The sequence below is a fragment of the Glycine max genome, chromosome 17, assembly GCF_000004515.6.
Source record: "Glycine max cultivar Williams 82 chromosome 17, Glycine_max_v4.0, whole genome shotgun sequence".
Taxonomy (NCBI): Eukaryota; Viridiplantae; Streptophyta; class Magnoliopsida; order Fabales; family Fabaceae; genus Glycine; species Glycine max.
Genome location: NC_038253.2, coordinates 12,419,855 through 12,442,893, shown reverse-complemented (window position 1 = coordinate 12,442,893; position 23,039 = coordinate 12,419,855). Strand labels below are relative to the sequence as shown.

General features: G+C 33.2%; 4 protein-coding genes across 16 annotated transcripts; 1 reads left to right on the top strand and 3 right to left on the bottom strand.

Moving 5' to 3' along the window:
* The first annotated feature begins 632 nt into the window (after positions 1-632).
* On the top strand, positions 633-22,179 carry LOC100788396 (nicotinamide/nicotinic acid mononucleotide adenylyltransferase). Of its 13 annotated transcripts, none has more exons than XM_006600811.4 (14): positions 633-1,103; positions 1,201-1,272; positions 1,446-1,501; positions 17,682-17,858; positions 17,964-18,013; positions 18,111-18,190; positions 18,302-18,375; positions 19,188-19,273; positions 19,562-19,645; positions 19,836-19,920; positions 20,484-20,563; positions 21,321-21,422; positions 21,777-21,835; positions 21,930-22,179. In XM_006600811.4, exons 4-14 carry the CDS (start codon positions 17,750-17,752, stop codon positions 22,018-22,020), a joined length of 900 nt encoding a protein of 299 aa, XP_006600874.1. In that variant the 5' UTR covers positions 633-1,103; positions 1,201-1,272; positions 1,446-1,501; positions 17,682-17,749; the 3' UTR covers positions 22,021-22,179. The 13 variants fall into 13 exon arrangements, 11 of the variants coding, with proteins under 11 accessions (XP_006600874.1, XP_006600875.1, XP_014625268.1 ...); XM_006600812.4 differs by having other exon boundaries at positions 1,197-1,272; XM_014769782.3 differs by lacking the exon at positions 1,201-1,272.
* LOC102664987 (cysteine-rich receptor-like protein kinase 10) lies at positions 1,564-3,180 on the bottom strand. Its single transcript, XM_006600806.4, has 5 exons — positions 3,141-3,180; positions 2,467-2,603; positions 2,152-2,362; positions 1,904-2,043; positions 1,564-1,776 (listed from the first exon to the last, which is right to left on the bottom strand). Exons 1-5 carry the CDS (start codon positions 3,178-3,180, stop codon positions 1,564-1,566), a joined length of 741 nt encoding a protein of 246 aa, XP_006600869.2.
* Positions 3,119-4,632, bottom strand: LOC102665123 (TBC1 domain family member 22B). Its single transcript, XM_006600807.4, has 3 exons — positions 4,595-4,632; positions 4,415-4,507; positions 3,119-3,368 (listed from the first exon to the last, which is right to left on the bottom strand). The coding sequence occupies exons 1-3, from the start codon at positions 4,618-4,620 to the stop codon at positions 3,194-3,196; spliced, it is 294 nt and encodes a 97-aa protein (XP_006600870.3). The 5' UTR covers positions 4,621-4,632; the 3' UTR covers positions 3,119-3,193.
* Positions 6,102-9,657, bottom strand: LOC112997654 (probable L-type lectin-domain containing receptor kinase S.7). The gene is made up of 2 exons (XM_026126491.1): positions 9,573-9,657; positions 6,102-6,943 (listed from the first exon to the last, which is right to left on the bottom strand). The coding sequence occupies exons 1-2, from the start codon at positions 9,655-9,657 to the stop codon at positions 6,102-6,104; spliced, it is 927 nt and encodes a 308-aa protein (XP_025982276.1).
* Positions 22,180-23,039: the final 860 nt, after the last annotated feature.

Genomic DNA, 23,039 nt, shown 5'->3' with positions numbered 1-23,039 from the left:
TTAAAGTGAAAACTAATCCTCTTGCTTCAATAATAAATTTTAGTAAGATCAAATCTTACATAAAAGATCGGATTATAAGAATACTTCTTAGAGATACTCTAATGAATTGAAAAGAGAAACAAATATATGAAAAAAACAAGTAAATAAATTAAAAGATTAAATTTGATTTTTTTTCAAAAAGTCAATAAATTTTTTATTTACAACTCTAAATGCGATATGTAGGTCTCATGATAGTTAACTTGCAATGATTAACAATTCATAAAACAAATAATTAAACTAGGTACTAGTGTTTTTGCTCAAATTACGATGATATTAAATTATGATAATTTTACTTATTTGTTAGCAAAAATAACAAGAAATTTAAACAACACAATCTAGTAAAAATATATATTAGTAATTGGATAAAAAGAATGAAATTCAACCACACCACACTACAACTATCAGTTAAATCATTTCAGCAATCCAAGTTATTATTTTTCTAAGTGAATGGATTAGATTGAATTTAAATGTAAATGAATTAGATTTTATTATATTTTTAATAATGACAGTGCTTTATTAAGAAGAAGGGTCAATAGGCCTAACTAATACTAAGCAGTTGGGGGGAGGGGGGATTTCCTCAACCCAATATCTCTCTTTAACAAAAAAAGAAGCTAATTTGGCTAAATTATCAGCAGCCTTATTTGGCAATCTATTTACAAAATTGAAAGAATGCAGATTTCTATAATTTATCAACAGAGCAGAGTGTTGGAGAACACCTAAAAAGTCGTTCCAACCATCAACAAGTCTCTTGCAATCCCTTCCAAGTCCATCTGAATGCAATTGCCTCTGCCACGTGAGGTTTATAACAGCAAGGAATAAACAAAGACCAAGCCTTAAGACGGTCATGGCCCAATAACCGCCTTTGTACAAAGAGAGTTCCTGCACGTGCCACACACGTGAGTGTGTCTTTTGGATTCGATCACTTCGACATCTCCCATTGACGACGCGCTTGCCCTAGCAGCAGCTTCTCTCCTCTGCCGTTTGCCGTGCTCCGCGCTCCTCGTCCGTTTGTGCCTGAGCTCCCGTCCATGCCGCCCATGTAACTTCCGTTACCACTCACAAAGGTCCTACATCTTTCCGATATCAGCTTCTAGTAAAATACCCCTTTTACAATTTTAACCAACAAAAATACTTAGTTTTTAAACTTTGGAAATCAGGCAGATAACGTGGTTGGCCAATTTCATAAACTTCAAAAACCTCCACCTCAGGCTCAACTATCTGACTCAACTTCAGGTAGTTTTTAATTTTTTTTTTTAAAAATGATTTCAATTTTTAAAAGTATAATCATAGGTTATGCTAATTGATTTGATTTGCACGCTGCTGCAGCAGGGGTTGAGAGCATTTTTGCTTGTTTTATTGTGTTTATAGTGCCGTGCTTTTTGTCTTATCTAGTGCTGTAATTGCAGAGGGATCACATCGTGAGCTTCCTTCGCTTAACATTGTTCGTAGTGCTTTTGTTAAGGTATGACTAATTTCACAGTTTGTTTGATCATGTGTCTCAACAATCTTTTTGGTTTTTTGTAGTTAAATTCTTAGCAACTGTGTGTTGTCCTTGGTTGGGGTTACATTGTTAGCATTCATGAGCATAATGGTAGCCGTGGTTGGTCTGTCCACTAAATTTTCTTGAACACAAAGTAAACCAATATGAATACATCTCATCATTTCATTTCGTGAATTGTTGTTTAATGATGGATCTACAATATTTATAGCTGTCTGCTCGTTCCAACTTCTCCATGCCTGCAAAACATTGTTATTAGGTCATGGATTCCACTTTTACGTTATTTTTCTGGAGCTTGTAATAGTCTAATCCATACTTTTAATTGACAAAGTAGAAAAAATAGTTAGTGACAAAAGGAAGACTTACGAAACTTAGTAGATCCTCAACATTCTCCCCATGATGAATGCCACTGTCTTTTTGGCCGCTTAAAATCTCAAGAACTAGTACACCACAACTGAAGATATTGTAACGACTTTCCCAATCCAATTGTGCTTTCATGTTTGGATCTGCATATACATCCATCAGTTTTAATTTTGTGTGAATAGTTAGGCTTTGTCTTGAACCACAAGTGAAATATAGAGAAGCAGTCTAACTATGCAGTCATTCAGACGTACCAAATGTGAAATAATCAAGGCTTTTATTAGGAACATATTCATAGACAAGTAGCCTTTCATTTCCTTCCAAGCAGAAACCAAGTAGCCTAACTAAATTTCGGAGCTGAAGCTTGGCCACTAAAAGCACCTCATTCTTAAATTTGGTATCTCCTTGGCAAGAATCTCTTGACAACTTTTTAACTGCAATCATCTGCCCATTAGAGAGCCTACCCTGAAAATGGATCTCGGTCAGCTATGGCAAATATTTTGCTAACTGGTGGTATAGCATATTTTGAATTTTGATGATGTGTATCTAAATTGGACAGAGTTACTTACCCTGTAAACAACTCCAAATCCACCTTGTCCAAGTTTATTAGAATCAGAGAAGTCTTCTGTAGCAACTTGTATTGTGTTGAAGTTAAATTGCAATGACTCGGCAATTTTAATTTCATCCTCAACTTCATCTTCTTTAACTTCACATAGGAAGCAAATTTAAACTATTTAGTACTTCAAATATGATATAACTGATTCCTTCACTAGCTTGGATGCTTGGCCAGTGATTGTTGACTAGCTTGTTATCAACAACAAGCAATTTACAGCTCCTGATTCCTTCACTTTCATTTCCTGCAGTAATTTATCTATCCATAAGGCTTGACAAACACTCATAGAAGCAACTGTTGTTGTCATTTAACAATTGCCAGTCTTTGAAGACACTATAAATCACCAATTAGAGCAATCTACTTGAGAATCTTATTTGAGTCCTAAACTGCCCATCAAATCAGAATAGGATTGCAAAAAACCACGATAAACAATTGTTATACAAAAGGTTATCTAGTGAGAAATTTCTAACAAATGTATAATTAGAAAAAGAAAAATATAAATAAAAAAATATGAAATACTGAATAACACAAACTCATCCTTAAACATATAGAATGCTTGGGGTGTGCATTGCGGCCCCTTTTTCTAATTAATAATGAAAGCTCACTGCATTGACTTGAAATTTTTGTCACCAGGCGCCTTGCTTTTTAAGGGAATGTTCTCGAAACACATAGTCCAACTTTCACTAGCACCAGTAGCAGTCAGCCTCTATATTAGAGATGATTATATCTGAAGATAAATCAGACATTGACCAATTATTGATATCCCCTTCAAAATATTCTGATAAGAAAACAACCAAAAATGGTGTAACAAGATCATTTATCCCCTGAACATATCCACTTGCAGGATGTCGAATGGCCCTGGTAAAAGATTGGGAATTGTGTTAGTGAAACAAAATAAAATAACAAATTAGTAAGCATTTGTAAGTCAATGACAAGGGTTAAAGAGTTGCAGAGTTCTGTCATGGATAAAGACTGAAGCCAGTACAATTCATGTCTGCAGAATTGTTATATACACAGTATATACAGCAGCTTCTAAGCCGAGCTTATTCTCATCCAGCTGTCATTCTGTTATTGAGAGCTGTCAATTAGTTATACTGAATTGCTGATGATCTGCACTAGGATTTTGTTTTGTATAAAGACTAGTCACCTCTGTATTACCATTGAGATTTAATAACATCAAAAATCATTTTCAGTTTTCAATTCTCCCTATTTTTCTCTCTGCTCTCTCTCTCTCTCTACAATCCTATATTTTTTCACACTTTCTGTTCATAATTAATAGTTCAAATCACTCTGAGAGCAATGGACATAAAATGGGAAAGCTAGACCACAATGGTCTATTGTGGTTCTGGCACCTTTTTTTTTTTTTTTCCTAAGTCATGGCTCAAAAATGCTGCTAAGAAGAAAGCAAAAGCATATAGTAAGACTAGATCAACTATTTCAAACATCTCCTGAATGCATAGTAAATATGCATCAGAAGGTAACCAACCATCTTGCTGATTTCTAGAAGGGTTGTGTGATCATGCCCCTCCCAAGGCCCCTCCTGAGTATCATGTAGTATCATAAAACAGTTACCAGTTTACCTAAAGGAGATGTAGCAACTTGGAAACACATTAATACCCAACTTTTTTCAGACTAGATTTAGCACAGTGCCCAAAAAGCAAGTATACGTCACACCTTATAAAACTGGTATGTACTCAAATGGTTGTCATATCTGTAATGGATACAGATCCAGTACCGTATTTGTTGGGTACATATTGGTGCATACCCAATACTTAGGAAGTCACATTGCATGACTTTCGTAGCCAAGCTAAGAGTCATCTTTCAACTTAAAAAAAAAACTATAACGAAGAACAAGTGACTAAGAATTATATTTGGCCAACAAATGGATAAGAACAATATCTAACCATGGATAAAGAATACGTTCCAATGATTTCTGAACTTCGCTGCTGCTGGAAGAATGGAACATCAGGAACAGTTCTTGGACAATCAACACCAATCTAACAAATATACAATGACAACAGTAAAAAACAAGGACAGTATTTTCATGAATAATTAAGATAGGAATATATTAAACCTGGGAATACCTGACGAAGCATGTTGACCTCATCATCTGAACGTTCTGTGTCAGGAATATCATAATTTTATTTTCTTGTTCTTACTAATTCTAACATCTTTAGCCTTCAACCCTTTTTGATGGTTTGCTCAATTACCATGACTTTCCGTTCCTTGAGACTGGTATAAACTTGTGGTCAAAAGCCTTTTGCTTTTGTTTCTGCTTCTTGGACACAACGTTAACATGGGTGTGATATAATATGACATTAGGCTTTATATTGAAGTCCCTTATAAAATGATCCGTGTTCTTGCATCTGATACTTGTTGAACTTGAACAATTTTCTTTAATTGCTTCCGGCATAGGTTGGTCATTCATCATTTTCTTCCAATAATCCCCCAGGTCTTTTCTTGCATGGCTTAAGTTGATGTTGGCAACCTATTTAGTAGAGATAACATAAAAAAGTCATAAACCATGCATCTCTGTTTCAAATTTTAAATCAAATGAGTTGCTTCAGAAAAGCTTACCAGGAGAAGAGACAAGATTACGAACAATGCAGAGATGGGCTTCAATCCTTTGCTAAGATGTGTGCTCCTCCTTACAGCATGATTAAGATTAATTATGCTCTAGCTACCTTCACAACATAACATTTTTCTTTTAGTACTTGTTATCCGAGACTAAAACGGACCAAATGTATATCTAGGAAATAAGTTAAAAAGTATACGTGCAATGATTAAAATATAAAGATTGTGCAAATATATGGAATAAATGAGTAATTAAATAAAAATAGAGTAGATTACAGTTAAACTCCCTACTTCAGGTTTTGGTGAGATTGTACAAACTCCCCTCTTTTGTAATGCTTACATCAATCCATTATTGGGATGATGTACATGTAATGTTTTTTAAAGTGTAACATTTACAATGGTATGCAAGGCTTTAACATGCTCATTGCCTCTTTCCCCTACTTCTCCGTGAGTATCTATTAAGATTTACTTTTGTTTCAGTGAAGAAAACAATTCCATATTATTTGTATTGAAAATTAAGTTGTCTAGCAAACTGCAGTAACCAAAATATACCATTAAGTTTGGCACACAGAATGAGACCAAGGCCCGTATTATTAATAGGGCTCTGATTAAAAATTCTGAAATGAAACATTACAGCATGATTGCTAATTATTGCTAGTCAAAAGCCTTTGTACAAACCCGATCAGCCTAATCCTACTTGGTAGTAGTAGTAATATACAAACATCTATGTCAATTTTCTACTTTCCTCATTCTGTACAAACACCATGAGAATGAGAGCACCTAAAACACGGTTTTACTTATTAGAACTATGATCAAAACAAAACAAAACAAGCTTTGTCTGTTGCGCTTTGAACATACTTAGCTTAGCCACATGAAATTCAGTGTATTAGCTCTGTGAATGAACTATCACTATGTAGGATATGACTTGTTAGTTTTTGAGACTACAAAATAGTAGAGTAGAGCATTATAAATGATCCCTGAAAACAATTAAAGAATGAAAAGAATAAGTTGAGTTGATCAGTCAATTTTGATCTTGCACATAGACTCTTGATCCGCCTCTGAAACAATGTCCTCAATAGTGAGAGGCAGAGGTAGGTCAGAAGAAAAGGTGAGTGTTGGCTTCACTTTTGGCACAGCAAGTGGTGCAGCCTCATTGTTTAGAATTTGCAGCACTCTCCTCATGGAGGGTCTCTCAGCACTATCAGGATTAGCACAACTCAACCCCAAAATCAACAATTTCCTCATCTTCTCCTCCTCAAACTCCCCATTCAACCTTTTATCAGCTGCCTCAATCACTTTTCCTTCAGAGTGAAGGCCCCAAACCCAATCAATCAGATTCAACATCTTATACCCTTCTCTTTCAATTGGCCTCCTCCCACAAGCCACCTCAAGCACAACCACCCCATAGCTGAAAACATCAGTCTTATCAGTGGCTTTTCCATACTGAAGATACTCAGGTGCAAGGTACCCCATTGTTCCAGCAGTTAAAGTGGAAACAGGGCCCTTATCATGATCCATAAGCTTTGCCAGTCCAAAATCCCCTAACCTAGGGTTGAAATTTCCATCCAGCAATATGTTCCCAGCCTTAATATCCCTGTGAATCACTCTCTGCTCACACTCTTGGTGAAGGTAAACCAGCACAGAAGCCAACCCTAGTGCAATGTTTTGCCTGTGAGACCAACTCAAAAGCTTCCCCCTTTCAGGTTCCTTGTAAAGCATCTTGTCCAAGCTTCCATTGGGCATGAAGTCATACACAAGCAGCAACTCCCCCTTCTCAACGCACCAACCTTGAAGCTGAACCAAATTCTTGTGCCTCAAACCAGCAATGGTGTTGAGTTCATCCAGAAACTCAGTCTTCCCTTTGTAATTTAAAAACTCACGTTTGTGAAGCTTTAACTATCTTAAGACTTGCCTAAAATTGATTTTGCAGTAAAAAAAGAGGACTTACCTAAAAAAACTATCCTAAAAAAACTCACGTTTGTCAAGGAAAAAACTTTTGACCCACACACAAAAGAAACATATTATAGTAAAAAATATTTAAGCCATGAAGGAAAAGCAAGAGTGGTTTTAATTTATATTTTTGACGTTCTCCTTTTATCCTCCATTCATATTTTTCTTGTGTACTTGATAAATAAAAACTTTTTCCACAGTTCATGGATGACATCCTTGTACTGGGGCATAATCCCACACATACCAAAGAATAGGAATCCTCACAAAGAGAAGGGACGCAAGAACATTCTCTCTCTCCTACTAATTTTTTTTTATGTTCAACTTTTGTGATTACATTGTAAAGTGGTGATCACTGTGGGGACAAAAAGCACTATAAACACTTGGATCCTACATGAGCAAAAGAAACATGGAAGATACTACTAGCTAATTATATGAATGTTTTATTTTCACTTCTACTGACCAAAAGTAATTTTGTCAAATAAATGAAGATTCTTATTTGTTATATTTACGGGGGTGACAATAGTTTATATTTTGGACTGCAAAGTAAACATAGGTGTAGCACACAATTATGCAAGTATTGGAGGCCCCCTTATGTAAGGCTTTATAATGTAGGGATTGTGGGGTGATTGTTCTTCTGAGGGGGGTGGCCCCTGTCTGGTGGCCTTCTCAAATTATTGATATTGGTGTCATGTGTTGCTCTCTTCACCTTGTTCAACTTCTTTTGGTGCTCATTTCAGGGTCATGTCACCAGTAGGGGATCCACTTTTTGCAAAAAAATTAAAACTAAATATTGGTGGGTAACATGCCTTGCCATCAACCCCGTTCATTATGAATGACTGTTAATCCTACGAAAGTAATGATCTCATTTCAAGATATGGTTGAAGCATATCAGAACATGTTTTGAGGAAAACCAAATTAAAATTTTGAGAGAGAAATAGTGTAGTCCTATCTCACTAGCCCTTTATGCGACATGCATGTTGTGCTATGGTGCTCAAGGAGTGAGTGAGATTATTCAATCCTTCAAGTGAGAGTGTTTTGGAATATATTTGTGGTCACTTTAAGTCCATCCTTGCAATTACAATCAACAGCGATTCATTTAGCATAAGCAATTTGATTTCATTTTGTATGGTTGTTGGCCTTAGAATAGACCAATGTTCACTTTTTGTAACATTACTGTTTTCTTCGTACGAATTGGTTCCGTTGATAAGTTTTCCTTAGAATAGACCACATTATTGGTGCGTGCTAATGTGCTGGTATATAACTAGAGAGTTGTCATTTGTCCGCTTCTTTTGACTTTTTTGGTACCCATCCACTATAGTTAGCACTAATTTTGTATTCTGATGGTTTTGAAAGTTAACACTAAATCATGAAGTCAGCCATCCGTTGATTGATTTTTTTTTATACACTACTTGTATTTTTCATTAAAAATAATGTTCAAATATATAAAATTATTATAGGTGACAATTTTTCTAATTACTGTATGCTGACAATTTAAACTTGAAATTAATCTTTAGTTAAATTAAATAATTTTGTGTTAATTGATTCATGTGTATGGTTTCATTATTATAATGTCCTTGTTCCAACAAAGGCTATGACAAAGCATTTTAAAAAGCCCGGGTTTACTCAAATCCAAAGCATGACCAAAATAGTTGCCAACTAGGGACTAAATGTAGGAACTGATAGTTTTCTTTGTTATGGTTTTTGTTTTAAAATTTATTGATAGTCTAGTTGTTTCTAGTCCAGTCCATTTATTACGGCTAGAGAACTGGAAATCCTGAGAAATTATTATGATTGACTTACATACCCAAAAAACAAATGAGTACTCTACTCACATATATCAGTGGCATAACAAATTGCTCCAGATCATGTATATAAATTTAAAACGAACTTTTATGGGATTAAGTGGAGAGATAAGTTGGAAACTTAGTGCAATAAAGCAACAGAGTGATAGAAAGTAAACCGAAATTAGTAATTGCTATTGCTAGGTCATTTTGAGGTCCTTCCATTCTGACTTTTGTCTATGTTTAGAAGAAATTCGTTGGTTAAACTATTTCTTTGTGCCTTATAGTTCCTATTTTAAATTTTAGTCGTTGCACCATTTTAATTCAACCATTTTAATTCTTAAGTGATATTTAATTAAAAATATATACCTATTTTAGAAGTATATCTTTGTAACTATGAATCATAGTTCTATAAATACATTTTTGAAATAGATATATGTAATTTCATAAAGACATATTTGGAAAACAAAATGGGTGTGCTTCGTTAAGAAAAAATGATATAATACATAACTGAGAGGTAGAAAGGAAGGGTATAGGGGTCTACTTAGAAAAATAGGGTATAAATAGTAAGAGCCGAAATTTACTTGTCAAAAGGAGTTCATGTGATGTGCACTGACTCGTGAGGGTGACAAAGAGACCCTAACCCTTCTCTGGGTTAGAGAGAGACGTTGGCTAAGTGGCAAATTTACTGTAGGGGGTTAGTTTTAAAAACTATTTACCATTCAGGGTCTGTTTGCAAAGTTTTAACATTGGGGACCTGTTTTTTCAATGGATCCCGCAAGTGGTAATGGCGGGATGGCTGTTCCGCCATCTGCAATGACGAGAAGGATGGGTGCCGCCATTGAAGATGGCGATAAGCTTGCTTACCTGGAGCTTGAAGTGGTGATCTCGCCAGTTGGAATGGCGAGACATGCTAAGCAAGCCCATGCCGCCACTACGAATGGCGGAACATGCCAACGTGGATAGTCTTGCCCTTAGCCTCTGCGAGACACCTTCACGTGTCTGATGTCCCCCTTCACGAGGTCTGAACACCAGTCTGAATGCATGCAAGGTTAGGATTGCAGAGTTAGTCTGAAAAGCCTATTTTGGAGGAGGTGAACGTTAAAATTTTAACGTTGCTGTGAACGTTTTCACCTATAAAAAAATGCTCATCAACGTAATGCTTGCCCTTGCTGAGTTCTTCCTCTTTCTTCTTGAGTGTGAGCTTTTGAATCTGAGTTTTTCGTTGGTGTGAGTTTCCTTGCTTTCCTTCTTGCTGTGAGCTTGTCCTTGGGGGTTGCTTTGTTTCCTTCAAAGTTTGGTGTGTGCCCTTATCCTCCATAAAGTCTTGGTAAGTATTTTTAAAGTAAATACAATTTGTATATTTTGTTAATTATATTATAAAAATAGTAGGTTAATTAGTATTAATAGATATTGTGTTAGTATTTATATATTTTGTTAATAATATTATATATTTAAGTTAGTTAGTATTACTATGTATTGTGTTGTTAATTTTTATGTATTAATAGATATTCAAATGTTAGGTGAGTTAGTATGAAAAATTTATTTGGTTAGTTAGAATGAAAAATTTATTTAATTGTTGTATATATTGTTAGATATTATACGTGTGATATATATATATGTGAAAATATTATTTGGTTGAAAATAATATTTGGTTAATTAATATGAAAATATTATTTGGTTAGTTAGTATGAAAATATTATTTAGTTGTTGTATATATTCTTAGATTTTCTACATGTGATATTAACTTTTGTAGCATTAGGTATATATTTACATGCATGATACTTTAGCCAAATAAATATATATACACGCATTACCCTTTATTCAAAGGCACACGTAATATTAGTTTGTGTAGTATTAGGAACAAGTTAATATTAGCTTTAGGTATATTTGTAAATTTTAGGCACACCTAAATTTTTAGTTTTTATAATATTAAATACTTACACGTAAATAAATAATTGTAACATAAGTCTAAAATAAGATGTGACGTTTTGGAAAATAAAATATTTGTTGTAATTTTACTTTTTTATTTTATTATTTTCTAAAAAGTTCAAATCTTAAGGTAGATGAAAAGAATGGAAACGAGCTCCATTGTGAAAATGATCATCCTAAGTAGTTGTGCTTTAACAAAAGAAAGTTAAAGTTAAATCTCAGAACAAAAATCTCACCAAAAAACAAAAAACAAAGGAAGTTAAACAAAGGAAGACGTGAGAACACATTTAAATTTATATTATGATTTTGTATGTTATATATAAATAATACAATTTTAAATAAATGAATTGATAAGTTAATATTATTTGAGTTAATTATTTTTAGTTAGAATGTTATATATATTATTTGTTAATTTTAGTTTGTAGGTTAATATTATTAGATTTAGGAAATTTACGTGATTAAATATATAATACATTGTACATTATTATTATTTTTGTATTACACGTTTAAATAATTTTTTGCATTTCAATATTTGTATTTTAATTTATTTGGTAGTCCATATTTTATTTAATTATTTATTTGCAAATTGTAGAATATATTATGTTATTTAATTAAATTTGTCTATGTGTATGTATTTGAAAGTATTTGTAGAATATATTTAAATTTTATTATTTGTATAATATATTTTGTTATTTATTTAAATTTGTCTTCACATCTATTTTAATTTATGTATAGAATATATTCAAAATTGCTCAGTTTTATTTATTACAAATTTATTTATATATATTTAATAACGTTTTTATAAATGTGCGTAGTTTTATTTATATTATTTACAAATAATGTATAAATTATTTTGGGAATTTATTGCAATATCAATGACATCTTCATCGTCGTGTCCATCACATATTAAAATTAAGTCTGGCCCCATCGATGCTGATGTATTATGGATGCAACCTAAGCATGTTTCAGAACATGTTTGGAAGGTGGAAGAAGATCGAAAATTACATATCGGACGAGTTGTTCCTACGTATCAAGGGGAAGAAAAAATTCCAGAGCAAATTTTTCCTTTTCTTCGACAATCTGGTTTCGCCTGGATTATCAAGATGGGATACTTAAAAATAAATGTCTCATTAATTAGTGCTCTGATAGAAAGATGGAGGTCGAAAACACATACGTTTCACATGAGATGCGGAGAGTGTACTATTACTCTCCAAGACGTCTCTGTATTGTTAGGTATAAGTGTGGATGGTTTATCATTAATCGGTCCAACAAATTTTGATTGGACTGATTTATGTGAGGAATTATTGGGAGTCGAACCACAAGAAGGCGAAATTAAAGGTAGTGTGGTTAAATTAAGTTGGCTGGCTCACCATTTTGCACAAATAAATAACGACGACGAAGAACAAGTACGAAGGTTTGTCCGTGCATGGATACTGAGATTCATTGGAGGTGTCTTGTTCGTTGACAAAAGCGGTAACAAAGTTTCGCTAAGGTACCTTCAATTTTTATGTGACTTTGAAGAATGTGGCACATATGCATGGGAAGCTGCCGTACTTGGTTTTCTATACAGAGAGATATGCAATGCCATTGATTATAAAACTAAATCAATTTGAGGTATGTGCATCTTATTACAAATGTGGGCATAGGAACGATGTCCAACCTTGGCTCCAAAGAGGACTCCTTCCCAAGTAGAAAATACACCATTGGGGCACATGTTAGTCATTTTTAACAGCGTTTTTCATTTCAATAGAATAAATGGTTTTAGGGTATATTAAATTTTAATCTTTGTAGGTGGCTGCAACGTGGAAACCAACATATCGACAATGATGATGTGAGAGTTTTTCGTCGTAAGTTGGATATTATGAAACGTCATGAAGTAAGAACATGCTATTGTATTTGTAAAATAAAAAGTTATGTGCTATTTTACTAAAATGTTCACAACTATGTTGTTATATGCCGTTTGTGTGAGAGTCTTACACATCAAGCGTTATATCATTGTTGCGTCCCGTTTGTTTAGTCGGAAGTCTCGCGTGGTACGCGATGGTGCCACTAATTTGTTTCCAAGTTATTGAGTGGCATCAACCGGACAGAGTATTGAGACAATTTGGGATGCAGCAACCAATTCCAGAATCTCCTTCACAACCCTTAAACATTCATGGCATAGCATTAAAAGGGAAACATGACGAAAATTGGGGGCAATTGTTCGCCCCAATGATTCATCAGTGGAATAATCGCCATGCATTTAGGGTCGACGCTTATTCCCGACAAGAAGGCCTATTGAGCTTTAACTCGGACTACATGGTCTGGTATAGGCGAAAGACAAAGATGCTTGTTGGAATTGGGCCATGATATTGTTGTGAAAGGGTCATTGTGGGCCATGAAAAATGAACTTGTGTTTTCGCAACACCACCAAACGATTGCTGGCTTGCAGAAGTATCAGTGTGATGACCCTGAAAAGGGTACTGATACATCTGTGTCGGATACTAAGCAAATGTTTGTGGCGTGTAATATATTTCATGGCCACGCTCCGCCATTTGTTGGGAATATTCTTTCGCTTCAACAGTTTCCCTTCGTCTGTCTATGCCCTGAGTTTCAACACTCGACTAAAATATGTGAAACTGTTGTGTGGGAAATTGACGCTCTGACGCAGGACCAACCATGTGACACTAGCTCAATGACTCTCTCTTGCTCTTCGGATAAAATTGTAATTTTTTTCAGATAAGGCACGAGATCATCAATCGTCCATGTATTCCTCCCTTGAGAAGACATCATATATTGTAATGTCTCCGTAATTTCAGCCTGCAATTATTAGGGTAAGAAAATTAATGGCCATCATTAAAAAAATGTTCATGGTTAAATATTCAAACAAATTAAAAAAATACCAATGTAGCCGTGTTTGCATTTTGTGGGTCAACAAACATCTTTGTCTTTCGCTATACCAGATCATGTAGTCCGAGTTAAAGCTCAATAGGCCTTCTTGTCGGGGATAAGCGTCGACCCTAAATGACTTGGCGATTATTCCACTGATGAATCATTGGAGCGAACAATTGTCCCCAATTTTTGTCATGTTTCCCTTTTAATGTTATGCCATGAATGTTTAATGGTTGTGAAGGAGACTCTGGAATTGGTTGCTGCATCCCAAATTGTCTCAATACTCTGTCCGGTTGGTGCCACTCAATAACTTGGAAACAAATTAGTGGCACCACCGCGTACCACGCGAGACTTCTGACTAAACAAACGTGAGGCAACAATTATATAACAATTGATGTGTAAGGCTCCCACACAAATTGCATATAATAACATAGTTGTGAACATTTTAGTAAAATAACACATATAATTTTTTATTTTACAAATACAATAGCATGTTCTTACCTCATGACGTTTCATAATATCCAACTTGCGACGAAAAACTCTCACATCATCATTGTCGATATGTTGGTTTCCACGTCGCAGTCATCTACAAAGATTAAAATTTAATATACCCTAAAACCATTTATTCTATTGAAATGAAAGACACTGTTAAAAATGACTAACCTGTGCCCCAATGATGTATTTTCTACTTGGGAATGAGTATGTCCACATTTGTAGTAAGATGCGTATACCTCTTAGTTTTATAATCAGTGGCACTGCACATCTCTCTGTATAGAAAATCAAGTATGGCAGCTTCCCATGCATATGTGTCACATTCTTCATAGTCACGTAAAAATTGAAGGTACCTTGGCGAAACTTTGTTACTGCTTTTGTCAATGAACAAGACACCTCTAATGAATCTTAGTATCCATGCACGGGCAAACCTTCGTATTTGTTCTTCGTCGTCGTTATTTATTTGTGCAAAATGGTGAGCCAGCCAACTTAATTTAACCACACTACCTTTAATTTCACTTTCTTGTGGTTTGACTCCCAATAATTCCTCGCATAAATCAGCCCAATCAAGATTTGTTGGACCGATTAATGGTAAACCATTCACACCTATACCTACCAATACAGAGACGTCTTGGAGAGTAACAGTACACTCTCCGCATCTCATGTGAAACGTATGTGTTTCCTGCCTCCATTTTTCTATCAGAGCACTAATTAACGAGACATTTATTTTTAAGTATCCCATCTTGGTAATCTAGGCGAAACCAGATTGTCGAAGAAAAGGAAAAATTTGCTCTGAAATTTCTTCTTCCCCTTGATACGTAGGAACAACTCGTCTGATATGTAATTTCCGATCTTCTTCTACATTCCAAATGTTCTGAAACATGCTTAGGTTGCATCCATAATACATCAGCATCGATAGGGCCAAACTTAATTTTAATATGTGATGGACACGACGATGAAGATGTCATTGATACTGCAATAAATTCCCAAAACAATTTATAAATTATTTGTAGATAATATAAATAAAATTACGCACATTTATAAAAACGTTATTAAATATATATATAAATAAATTTGTAATAAATAAAATTGGACAATTTTGAATATATTCTATACATAAATTAAAATAGATGTGAAGATAACTTTAAATAAATAACAAAATATATTATACAAATAATAAAATTTAAATATATTCTACAAATACATACACATAGACAAATTTAATTAAATAACATAATATATTCTACAATTAACAAATAAATAATTAAATAAAATATAGACTACCAAATAAATTAAAATACAAACAAATATTGAAATACAAAAATTTATTTAAACAACGTGTAATACAAAAATAATAATAATGTACAATGTATCATATATTTAATCACGTAAATTTTCTAAAACTAATAATATTAACCTACAAACTAAAATTAACAAATAATATATATAACATTCTAACTAAAAATAATTAACTCAAATAATATTAACTTATCAATTCATTTATTTAAAATTGTATTATCTATATATAATATACAAAATCATAATATAAATTTAAATGTGTTCTCACGTCTTCCTTTGTTTTTTGTTTTTTGGTGAGATTTTTTTTCTGAGATTTAACTTTCTTTTGTTGAGGCACAACTACTTAGGATGATCATTCCCACAATGGAGCTCGTTTCCATTTTTTCTCATCTGCCTCAAGATTTGAACTTTTTAGAAAATAAAATAAAAAAGTAAAATTACAATAAATATTTTATTCTCCGAAACGTCACATTTTAATTTAGACTTATATTACAATTATTTATTTACGTGTCAAGTATTTAATATTATAAAAACTAAAAATTTAGGTGTGCCTAAAATTTACAAATATACCTAAAGCTAATATTAACTTGTTCCTACAAAAAGCTAATATTACGTGTGCCTTGATTAAAGGGTCATGCATGTATATATATTTATTTGGCTAAAGTATCATGCATGTAAATATATACCTAATACTACAAAAAAGCTAATATCACATGTAAAAAATCTAACAATATATACAACAACTAAATGATATTTTCATACTAACTAATCAAATAATATTTTCATATTAATTAACCAAATATTATTTTCACATATATATATCACATGTATAATATCTAACAATATATACAATTATTAAATAAATTTTTCATTCTAACTAACCAAATAAATTTTTCATACTAACTAACCTAACATTTGAATATCTATTAATACATAAAAATTAATAACACAATACCTACTAATACTAACTAACTTAAATATATAATATTATTAACAAAATATATAAATACTAACACAATATCTATTAATACTAATTAACCTACTATTTTTATACTATAATTAATAAAATATACAAATTGTATTTACTTTAGAAACACTTACCAGGAATTTATGGAGGATAAGGGCACACACCAAACTTTGAAGGAAACACAACAACCACCAAGGACAAGGTCACAGCAAGAAGGAAACAAGGTCACAGCAAGATGGAAAGCAAGGAAGCCCACACCAACAAAAAACTCAGACTCAAAAGCTCACACTCAAGAAGAAAGAGAGAGAACTCAGCAAGGGCAAGCATTACGTTGATGAACATTTTTTTATAGGTGAAAACGTTCCCAGCAACGTTAAAATTTTAACGTTCACCTCCTCCAAAGTAGGCTTTTCAGACTATCCCTGCAATCCTAACCCTGCATGCATTCAGACTGGCGTTCAGACCTCGTGAAGGGGGACATCAGACACGTGAAGGTGTCTCGCAGAGGCTAAGGGCGGCACTGTCCACGTTGGCATGTCCCGCCATTCGTAGTGGCGGCATGGGCTTGCTTAGCATGTCTTGCCATTCCAACTGACGAGATCACCACGTCACGCTCCAGGTAAGCAAGCTTATCGCCATCTTCAATGGCGGCACCCATCCTTCTCGCCATTGCAGATGGCGGAACAGCCATCCCGCCATTACCACTTGCGGGATCCATTGAAAAAACAGACCCCCAATGTTAAAATCGACCCTGAATGGTAAATAGTTTTTAAAACTAACCCCCTACAGTAAATTTGCCTTGGCTAAGTCGCAAATTCTTAGGTCTGAGAGAAACCCCAATCTTTCTCGGGGAGTTGGCACCAGCCAAGCAAAAACTGGGTGGCGCATAGGTCTCTCTAAAAACACATTACTATTGGTTCCTACTAAATTACTCTTGACCTTTACCGGTCAATAATAATTATCAAACTACACTTCTTCACCTTACCCAAAATACTCCCTCATTTCCTGCCCTTTTTTCATTCATTCATTCTTCTCTCCCTCATTCTCTTTTCTTCTCTTCACTCTTTGGTGAAGGTTTTTTTTTTCTATTTTCGTAAACATAACATTGTACATTTTTACACAATAAAATCACGATTTCATTTTTTTTTTGGTTTTTGGTTACACAACGGAATCATTATTTCGTTGTGTGACGCATTTGTAACACAATGAAATTGAGATTTCATTGTTTTACAAGTTCTCCCCTCATGTAATTATATAACGGAACCATGCACCTTATTGAATGGACCCTTTCAATGTTGCGTGAAGTATGGTATGGGCATGGAGTATTGAAATTTGACGTCTTCGTGTTCAACGCACTTGTTCTCATCAATTGTATGTGTAGTAAGTATTCTTTTCATTTCATTCATCGTCTTATTGCGCACGTCCCCCATCCTCGGCTTCTCCTTCGTGGAGCACTCTTACTCCGTCACCCAACACATCCAGGTAAGGATCTCTCTGTAATTTTAATTCATTGCAATGTCTTTTTAGAATCACAGCAGAAATTAAAAATTTGTCTGAAACCTGTTTATGCTTTCTGTTGGCAAATAGTAGGGACTAATTTGGAATTTATTAGAAAGGAAGACAAGGATGAGATTCATGTTTGTAATTTGAGCTTGAAACTCCATCTCTTCGTGCTTAACTTATTTGGAGCTTGTTTTAATGGATTTCAGCATTGCTTGTTTTTAATGGTTTCAGGTCATGGATGTTCCACTGCCACTGGATAAATTGGCTTTAGATTTGATTGATAATGAGCCCTCCCCTGCAAACATGAGCAAGTATGTTCCTGTCTGTATTATTTTTTTATTTGTTTATTTTGTGAGGGACTTTTCTTTTGACCTTATTATGAAATAATTATGACATTCTTTTTCTGTCTCTCATTAAAACAGCAGCAGGATATATGTAATTCTGGTGGCAACTGGAAGCTTTAATCCACCTACTTTCATGCATTTACGCATGTTTGGTTAGTTGCTAGCTCCGATTCTTTTTTCTTTCATTTCCTTAAGTTTACAGTGCAGAGACTTGTTATTCTACTGCCCTGACATCTATACTTCTTTGGTGCTTATAAAACTCATATTTGAATAATTTTAACTCCTTCCACTCCTCTAACAAAAATAAGTGACATCTTGAAGATAAGTTCATTCTTGAAAGTATTGATTATTGAACAATTTGGCACTTTTCTATTTTTTCATTCAGTGTAGAAGAATTAAGGGGAAAAAATTAAGATCTCATATACATCATGTGAAAAAAAAAAGTCAATGGTTGCTTAATAGTGTAGTAGCCAACACTGCATGCATGATAATCACTTTACCATTTACAGTGGTTTTTGCATTTTGTGATCAAACCATATGTTAACCATTGGTAAAATATACTCACTATAAATTATATAATAATATAGGCTTCTTTGTCTACTTGAATTAATATTATAATTATAAAAGCCATATACATATAATTGAATTTGTTGTTCAAAATTCTATGTTGTACTTACTACATAGATGTTCAAAAGAGTTGGGTTTGCCTGGGAACAATTCATACCAGTGTATCTTCTTGTATTGTTAGCTTCCTTGAGTCATGATCTCCAAGTTTCTACTTTCTTAATGAAGGTGAATGGGAGTATATATTGAATATTCCCTCTAATTCACTTCTAGTACTACTTGATGGAATTTCATTAACTTAATTTCTTGAATTATGGAAATTTAATTCTTAGTTTCATTTATTTTTTGCTAGTCTGATTTTTTTTAAAAAAAAATTAAAATTTGTGGGTGTTATCCTTAGAGCTTGCAAGAGATGCATTGAATTCAGATGGCTACTGTGTAATTGGAGGTTACTTGTCTCCTGTGAATGATGCATACAAGAAAAAGGTATGAAGTTGTCAAGCAAAGAGAGAAAAAGATTCCTCATTTATTATATCCATACATGCGAGTTTGTAAAACTTGTTAGCAAAATAAATGAATAAATAAGGTAAAACTTATGCTTGACATGTGAAAAACACTGAAACACTTGACTGAGTTTTTATTTTACTTCTTTCAGCAAATAGATCAAATCCTATGATTATATTGATGAAATTATGATTTTTATTAATCAAGTGATGCTATTAGTTTCACTGCCACATGTTGGTCTAATTGTATTTTGCTTGCATGTTTATATAGGGCCTAATATCTGCTGAACATCGAATACAATTATGTCATTTCGCCTGCAAAAGTTCAGATTTTATAATGGTTGATCCATGGGAGGTAATTACTCTTTTATCAGCTAGATTGCTTGTCTTCCTATTTTCTGTGCATGTTAATAAGTTTCATTATCCATAGATTTGAATTTGAAAGACAGTGCTTTGATGTCATGCGTGTTGTGAGAAATTTTGGCTCTCTAGCTAACCTTATTTATTAATATTTTGCATTTTTATCTGGCTATAAACTGCTGCAGGCAAGTCAGAGCACATATCAACGCACTTTAACTGTTCTCTCCAGAGTCCACAATTCAGTTTGTGAGACAGGGTTGGTATCTCAAGGTATGCTCAACAAACAAGCCTTCAATAAAATCACATACTCTAATTGCCATTTCAAATTGCTTCCCTGTCCCATCTTAAAATTCAAAGTAAAGGAAGAAGTGACACTAACACCAGCTCTCTTAATCTCTTTTAAGAATGAAATACTAGTCACATTAATGATAATCCGTACTGCTGATGAACTTTTAAAAAAATGTGCTAAGTGTTAGGAATACTTTGTGATTTAAATGATTAATATATGGATTTTAATGTTTGGACATGTTTTCCTGTCGCTGGCATTAGGTGGTCATTTGACTCTAGTATTTTGTGGGAATTTCTTAGTACTATATGGATGCATGATTGGATGGGCAATTTGGTTCGTATGGCGCTAAAGCCTTCAAAAGTTATCTATCATCTATCTTATATATATGTTCATTGACTTAATTGTGATTTAGTCTAAAAGGAGCATTAATAGTTCCTTCGCTTCATTAATTAAAGATACCATGCTAGATTTTCATTTCTTTCTATACACGTTTTTGACAATGTTGTAACAATACAATGATTTGCTTTTGTATTGATTAGTGTAGAATCCCTCAAGGTCATGCTTCTTTGTGGTTCTGATCTCCTTCATTCTTTTAGCATTCCTGGATTCTGGATTCCTGACCAGGTACTATAACGGAAAAATCTAATATTATTTATCATGGATTAGTTTCACATTGAGTTATTTGACAATTCTTGGAACAAAAGACCTTGTCCCACCTAATAATTTGGGTAAACCAACCTTAAATGGTCGTGGAATTGAAAGTCAGGAATTATATTGATTTTGTGTTTTTATTGTTAGAATTAACAAGCTTATTGAGTAATTTGTTCTTATTTCTTACCACATAGATACAAGGCATGGGTGGAGTATGGAATAGGAGTGTCAAACTAATGAATTGGATAATTTTTTTGAATTGAAATGGATAGCCAATCCATTTATGATCCATTAATAATGTATTGCAAAAATCTAATTTATCCATAACTTATTTCATAGAAAAAGGTCCATCCATTATATTTTATTTTTTTCAAAACAATATTTTTCTAAAACAAAGTTTAATATTTGTACACATTCTTACACTGAAATACCATAGAATCCAATATTTGTCTCATAAAGACCTATGTCCAAGTAATGAACTTGGAACTACTTGATTCACTGGATTGCAAAATATGTTGGATGGTTCATTATCTATCCAATACCAAATGGTAATCCAATTCAAATAATGTATTAAGTTTTATTTTTATAATTGAATAGATTGATTGGTTGATTTATACTTGATGGATTGGACTGTTAGTGGATAAAAAGATTGAATTGCCACATATGTTAATGAATACTAATTTGCCATAGGTTATGGAAACAATAAACTGTAATTGTTTTTGTACTTTAGGTTAAAACTATATGCAAAGATTATGGAGTAGTCTGCATTCCCAGGGAAGGACAAGATGTTGAGAAGACTATATTTAAAGATGACATTCTGAATGAGAATAAGGTATATCACATTTCAAGCTTGTCCTATTTCCCTATATGCGTTTAAAATGAAATGTGGCTTATGAATTTTGGACATTTTCAAATATCTGTTTGCTGTGTATTTGACCAAATTAAGGTCAAATTATAGACCAACTTATGAAATCCTTCTGTGATGTCCCATATACTTCGAGGACACTAGTACTATATAAACTATAAAATATATATATTTTTAAATATTCAGTAATGAAACAAAATTCCTGGGATCAGACTTTGTATTAGCGTTTTGTTATGTGAACAAGAATAAGAATTAGAATGAATTGCTTGTCTACTCAGCTTTTATTCATATTTAAATTTAAATTTCCACTATTTTTTTTAGGATAATATCAAAGTTGTGAATGAACTTGTTCCAAATCAAATCAGCTCAACCAGAGTAAGGTAATGCTATGACATTGTTTACTTTCAAGAGTTACAGGACGATAATTTTTAAAAAAGAGACGTTCAATTTTCTTGTCTTTTTCTCTAATTTCAGGGATTGCATTGCAAGAGGACTATCTATAAAATACCTTACCGCGGATGAAGTGATTGATTATATCAGAGAGCAACAATTATACTTGAACTAATGATAAATTATTACTACTGTTTTTCATTACATTCTGTAGACATGGGTCTTTGCAAGAACCACTGTGCATCGCTATCCGAGCCAATTTTCTATAAACAGATGATTTTTCATTTTTGTGTTGTAAATTTGCAGATAAATAAATATTACATAATTTATGTAATCGAATTGCAAATACTACTGTTGAAATTGCAACCTAATGCCTTTAAGACTTTGGGTTAGATGTAGTATATTAAGTTTATTTGTTAAGGGTTGATGGGGATCTCTGCAATTTGTTTGTGTAAAAAAAAATAAAAATTGAGCCGGGGATATTCTTGATTGGAGCCCTGATATATTGAAATTTATTCAAGTAGTTGGTTGTTCTCAATAGAAAATTTGTTAGTGTAGGCATAAACTAGCTTTTATCCCGTGGTGATGTTATAAGGTAGTAAAATTTAGTCCAATGTCATTGTTCGTTTTAAGGTAGTAAAATTTATTAAATAATTAAGTGTCAACACAGATTTGATGGTAATGTAAAAAATTTAAACTGAAAGTACCTCCAAATTAAACTTTAGCTAAATAATATTATATAATCAATTACTGAGCACATAGGGGCACGAAAAAGAGACTCAATACTTAATGTATTAATTTTTCCATACATTTTAATACTTAACATATTAATTTTTCCATACATTTTAAACTATATACATCATCATAAAGTGTTTAATATCCTTGTGGTAATGAATAATGGCATATTAACACTTTATGATTTCAAAGATTTAATTTATATTCATTTTTTCTCTTTTACCATATCACTTATTATAAATTTATATCTATATAATTTTTTTATCTGTATAAATCAAAGAGAGAATTTACAATAATTCATTTATTTTATTCAACCATCCGAATCAGATCTTTTTAACCTATGTCTATATAATTTCATTTTATTTTTTAGGTGTCAGCTAGAATTTGGTGTTTGCCCAATATCATTTTTTTGCATTATAAATTGCAACCTTTTGTATCACCACTTCCCAACTTCAAAGA